The sequence below is a fragment of the Azolla caroliniana genome, unplaced genomic scaffold, assembly GCF_043228905.1.
Source record: "Azolla caroliniana isolate FFs.n. ecotype wild unplaced genomic scaffold, voAzoCaro1.0.p SCAF_8, whole genome shotgun sequence".
NCBI lineage: Eukaryota > Viridiplantae > Streptophyta > Polypodiopsida > Salviniales > Salviniaceae > Azolla > Azolla caroliniana.
The window spans coordinates 4,105,539-4,111,623 of record NW_028230443.1 but is presented as its reverse complement, the minus strand read 5'-3'; the positions used below and the strand labels follow the sequence as shown (position 1 = coordinate 4,111,623).

General features: G+C 39.6%; 1 protein-coding gene across 1 annotated transcript; it reads left to right on the top strand.

The window, feature by feature from the left end:
• Positions 1–2,002: 2,002 nt before the first annotated feature.
• Positions 2,003–4,854, top strand: LOC147860845 (uncharacterized). Its single transcript, XM_087323895.1, has 3 exons — positions 2,003–2,131; positions 3,082–4,106; positions 4,419–4,854. The coding sequence occupies exons 2-3, from the start codon at positions 3,216–3,218 to the stop codon at positions 4,512–4,514; spliced, it is 987 nt and encodes a 328-aa protein (XP_087180021.1). The 5' UTR covers positions 2,003–2,131; positions 3,082–3,215; the 3' UTR covers positions 4,515–4,854.
• The last annotated feature ends 1,231 nt before the right edge of the window (positions 4,855–6,085 follow it).

The window sequence follows — 6,085 nt, the reverse complement described above, 5'->3', positions numbered from 1 at the left end:
TTCACCAAATTATGTTTTTATTTGATAAAACTTGCAAAGCATAACATTGTTACTAGGATGTCTTCCCATGAAGATAAATCATCAATCTTGGGTGGACTAGTGTTTAAAGGGTGGTATAAGATTTTAATGGTACACAATAATATGTTGTGTCATCACTCCATGATATTACTTTCACGGCTCTTATCTATAGCACAAAATGAGTGGAATGTAGGCAAGTGTGATGTAGGGTGGTGTAAAATGTTGTAGGTTGGTTGGCATTCTAAATTGCCTTATCGATCAGGTGTTCATTTGGAGAGTGATAATTGAGGGCCTTTAGGTTCAACCATCAAGAGGTGAGGGCCGGCATCAAGCACATTCTTCTTTTGTTCTGTTTAATTGGAAGATAGTATACATCGATTCATTTCATGTCCTATACCATATACTATTTGGAAATATGACAAGTTTTATCATCTTTTTCAACGCCTAGACAATGGATATTTAATTAAGCATATGTGCAAAAAAGTTCAACCAATAAGCTGAAAACCATGTTTCAATATTGAAGGTATCCGAGTTGCAACACGATTGGGATATGCGGAAGGCTTTAATCTCTAATGGTATAGACATGGAGTAAATGTATGTATATATCAGAAAGTTGAAAGGCATACTAATGTGGAAATTGTGGATATTAGAGCATGTGAGGATTGTTTCATCATGTCACATGTGGATATTCAACTCTTTTGATGACACTTGGGAATGGCCTTTGCGAGGAATGGATAGCACTTGGGGAATGTCCCTCTTCAGGGGATTCAAATGTTTGGTTCAACGAGGGCAAAGAAGAACCCGAGTAGTTATAACACTTGAGAAAGAAGACTCTTAGCCTACAATAGGAATTGAAGATTGGGCTTAGCAAATTGTAATATCAATGGGACAAAACCAAACCCATTCCTTCAATCAAATAAAGGGACGAATGTGAATAGAAACATGGGTGGAATTATGTTGTTTAGTCAAGATATAATATATTGGATGGGAGGTGGATTGATGCCACGAGCTCTGATTAGACAAGTATGTGATGTTAATTATCATCTTCTAAGAGGAGGATATGAATATGGGGGATAAGTATTTTCTAGCCCTCCTTTTACGAGGATGGTTCAAACTTTTCCTACTATGGAACTTGATTCTCACCCATATCTTGGTAATGCCTTAGCTTTCAGCTCGTTGGCTTTAAACAAGGTTTTACGGAGTTAGAAGTCCCTAAGCAAAAGGATAATAAGGTAGTGGGTATGACAAGCCATCCCAAGAACATTAAATCATCGAGTCATGAATATGAGAAGGATCATTCGATCGAGAAAATGAAAAGAGTGGTAGACTCAACCACAACATTGAAAGTAAGAAAGAGCAATCTTTGTGAAATTAATACCAAAACACAACAACAAAAAAACAGATTGACGATCTTTCAGCACCGCAAAACTGATCCCGATTCGGTTCTTCTGGTGATCTTAGGTAAATTTTCTATGAACCTCGGAGTCTTGGACCCTTTCTTTTTTTTCTGTTTTTTCTAGAACGGTTTGTTCGAGATGTGTTAAAGGCTTTAACGTCATTACGGGAAGTCCACTTTCGCAGGTGCATAATGCTCAAGGACAGGCGGGGGGGGCAAGGGTATCTCGTCATGTCCGCAAGAAGACGTTGCCCGCCCGCCCGCCCGCCCGCCCACCGGGCCGTTCGTGCCCCTCGGGTTCCTTGGGTTGCTAGCCCAAAGGACAGAGAGTGTGTGTTGTGGGGCTCTCGAGCCAATCAGAGTCTCAGAATCTTTAGGAGTCGGAAACGGCTCGGCTCAAGCCTAAACCGAGCCGTTAATAAACGGGTTAAGCCCAAACCGAGCCGTTAATAAACCGGATATAAACCAAACCGGTTAAGCCCAAACCGAACAGAGACAATGGAAAAACCTTCTTCCTCTAGTGTGAAACCTCCTCTTCCTTCCCCTGCTCCTTCATCTCTGTTCTCTGTTCTCTGTTCCTGTCTCTGGCTCTTTGTGTCAGTGAAGAAGAGAAGAGGCTGGAGATGATGATCCGGATGCAGGAGCCGGAGCACATGAAGAGCTTCCCTGCTTAGCAAAACAAATGCTGCTACACGGGAGTGAATTCTGAAAATCTAGGTCTCTCACACAATGAGATTGAGATGAATTGATCTTCTCTTCTCTCTCTCTTTACTTTGTGTATGTTTGTATGTATGTATACATATATGCAGGTATGTACTCCCTTAAATCCCCTTTCCCCCACCAAACAAAACAAAATCCTCTCTTTTGATATCTTCTTCTTCTTCTTCTTCTTCTGAGATTCCATGGTATTTAGATTATTCTCCCTAAATTCTCTTTGAATTTTGCGAGATCTTTTTGAGATATGGAATAATTTTCTCTTTTCCTTTCGAATCAATCTTCTTTTTACCCTGAAAATACTCTTCAATTCGAATAATTATGCTCTTATATGGTTTCATTTTTATTTTTTTAACATGAATTTAGTCTCTTTTCTGTTTTATTCGCTTATATATACCCAGAAATTCAGCTCCAGTTCCAGAGATAGTACCAACATAATCTCAAAATTTCTGTGTTTTATTATAATTCATTAATTAAACTCTAATTTCATGCCCCATGATAGTGGATCCAAAAAAAATTCTTCAATCTTTGCTCCCATTTTGGTTCTTAATGGCTTCCATTAATGCCATCAAAATCTTGCACGGGAAGAGAAAGGATAAATTGAAGGGGAGAAAACTCCCCAAAATACCCCCAGTCTCTATTTATGTGCTCAAATGCCCCTGGTTCAGGCTTCCCCCAAACCAGAGAAAAAGGAGATTGAATACAATTTCCTAGTAGACATTATAGTTGTTGGAGAGAGGTTTGACAAGGGGCATTTAGTGAAATAAAGATAAATAACTTGGGAACTTCATTCAGATTATTTTTCTTAGGTTTTGTATGTTCTAGTTTTCATGACATGAATGAGTATGCTGAGCAAAAGATTTTTTTCTCTCTTTTTGTTACACTTTCCTAGTGTATTGGTGGTCAATCTCATTTCACAATGATAAGGTAGTTTCTTTTGTTTCTCTGTGAAGGGCTGCTTTTCATACCTAGGAATAAGGTAGTGCTAATTGCGGCATTATAAGAGAAACGACATATTCTCGATGGAAATGTAATACTAATTGTGGAGCCTGCTCTAAAGCAACCAGGCAAGGTTTTTCGTGAAGTGATGGGGGCTAGTAATAAACCAACAAGAGATGGTAATTCCCTCAAGGAGAATGAGGAAATAGATGATAATCATGATAGTGAAGAAGATGCCAAAGAAAACAACATTGGTTCTCAAGAAGATCGTGACGACGTGCAGAATGATGATTACATTGAAGAGGGCATCATTCAACAAGACGAGCTTCTAACTGTGGTTTATGAGGTTTTGGAAGCTCGGAAACTCACTGAAACAAGGCCATTACCGGTTCTCGTGAAGGGGAGAGAGGTGGACCTGGTGAAACTGTCTGTGCAAGTGAGAGCTCTTGGGGGCTATGATAGAGTCACAATGTGGTCTTCTATATCGAAAAGCATCGGATTCGGCTCCGAAGGTGGGCCATTGCTCAAACTCGTGTACGCCAAGTATTTAAAGGCACTCGAGAACCGAAGATTAATCGCCGGTCAAGTTGGACGGAGTTCAGGCACTAGTGCTATCAAAAATAAGGAGACTACTCCAAATATCGAAAGCCATGACCATGACCATAACCTCGAACCCGCATTAAAGATGAATAGCTCGAAAACTCAGGGGAGTTCTCCGAAGGCGAGACAAGTTTCAAACACTGACGAAGAAGAAAGGCCATCTCTTAGTACACCTTTTCCACAACCTCAGGCTCCATGTCCTATGGCCCCTCCTCATGATGGAATTATATCAAGCGAGTCATCTTCCTCACTTGCTTCCCTGTTGGAATGGGTGAAACGCTTAGCTTCGAATCCAGGAGATCCTAAGAAAGGGCATGGCTCCCGAGTGTCAAGAGGCAATGAAGCTCTGGTAGAGAAGTACGTGGCACTATCCCGCAAAGTCCGAGCCGTTCTCTGTAAGCATGCGGAACATGGTGTGCATCCGCGATCTGAGAGCCCGGTAAGTCTTAGCAAACAAATTTAAAAGGCAAATAAATCACTTTGAACTGGATCACAAATGTGCGAGAATTATTTCATGTGCACGATTGTGCCTGCCCTAGGAATCAGGGCAATACACCATAATGCCTACCAGGATACTAACTAAGTACAAAACATGCTACTATGGCATTCTCATCATTTTGGATCACCACCCAGAGGACTAGGGGCATTCTAAAGAATGTCCGAAAAGTTGACTGTATTTTTCTTTTTTTGGTGTTTTTCATTAAAAAAAAAAAGCACATTACATCACTTTGATAGCTTGTGTTTTGTTCAGGTGCAACAACACTTGAAGAAGCGAGCAGCGACCGGACGAGTGAAAGAAGTTCAAGAGATGAGTTCTGCAAAGAAATCCCGTCAAACCAGTTCCTAAACGCTAGCTATAAGCCTACCCATCGGACCAGGAATCCAGAAAGAGCACAAACCAAACGACACATTCCGAGGATTTGTCAAAGATTGATTAGGAACAATGATGGTATCCAGTAAGATTTGTAATGTTATCGATAAACATCCATAGATGGCATATACCCATTTTATGCTACAATAAGTGGCTTTCTCGCGACATCATTAACCCATTTTGGACTATGTATCACCAATTCAACTAATCACTCATTACCGTAGCTCCCTGTTTTGGATACTAGATTTTTCTCGCGTTGTATGAAGTATCCAGATGATGTATTAGATATAAAATATTTAAAATGATCTAGAAACACGATGCCTTGGTGGGTATTCGTTTTTGACTTAAAACCTTCCGTGTGGCATGAACAACCTTGGTACCATCTTGTAGAAAATCTAGGGTTTGAAGAATAGCCTTTTGCTTTTCATGCTATGGAACAATCACATCAATTGGGTGGAATATTCTTGATAAAGATGGCTTATTGAAACCTTAAATTATTTCATGGTGCTTGAAGCATTTTATTCGCAAAATAAGGTTCACTTGCAAAGCTACTTCTGCAAGGATTCAAGGATATTTAGTAACATTCGACAATTGTTAGCTAGTAAGGTCATGTATTTATAAATATAGTAAATACATGAAACAAGCAATAAAACCTAGGGAGGAAGAAATAGTAAGAAGAAAATGAAGATGTTGCAGCCAATGTTTGCTTTGTCGATCGCCAAGAAATTGTTGTGCCACCAACAAGGAAAACATATCTTGTTTGTGATCTACCAACATGAGGGTCAGATAAGAACCCAACGTCACAATAATTGGTCAATTGACCGTGCATAGAATCGTTGGTAAAGAAAAGACCCATATCTTTAGTGCCTCGTAAATATTGGAAAATGTAGAACATTATGGGCCAAAAACCAAAGATCTTGAGTGAGATTGGATGATGATGATGATATGTAGACATACTTGGAGGGCTCCACAATCCATTGCAGCAACCATGGTTACAAACCATTCTTATGAGTAATGTAGGCAAGAGGTTCTTTAATGGTTAAAGGGTAAAAAAGAAACTGAAATGAAGAACTAAGCCTGGCTCTTGGTTTTATTGTTGGAATTTCCATTAGTTTGGTTATATTGTCACATGGGACGAGCAAAGAGCATTCTTAGTGTCATTAATGATGGTTTTGTCCTTGGCAAGAGTTCTTGACAACCGATTCGGGTTGTAGGAATGTGTCATGTTCTTTTGTTTTTGGTACATATACCTGATGACTATAGTATATTCTCTTTTTCTAATCAATATTCATTCGATCGAGACATAAACTAGCTGCCTCTGATCATTTTCCCATTATTTAGTACTAACGTTTTGTTTTGGGTTGATTTGAATATTGTGTGAAGGGCTTTCCATATGGTTCCGTGCACATGTTCTTGTCTTGTTCTTCTCCTCTACGTGCACATTCGAATATCTTTCAACATGCCATCTTACAAACCATTTGTGGACGTGTGTTGGGCCTAGGTGGATAAAAGGAATTTTCTTTTGTTTCATTTGTGATAAGCTTTGG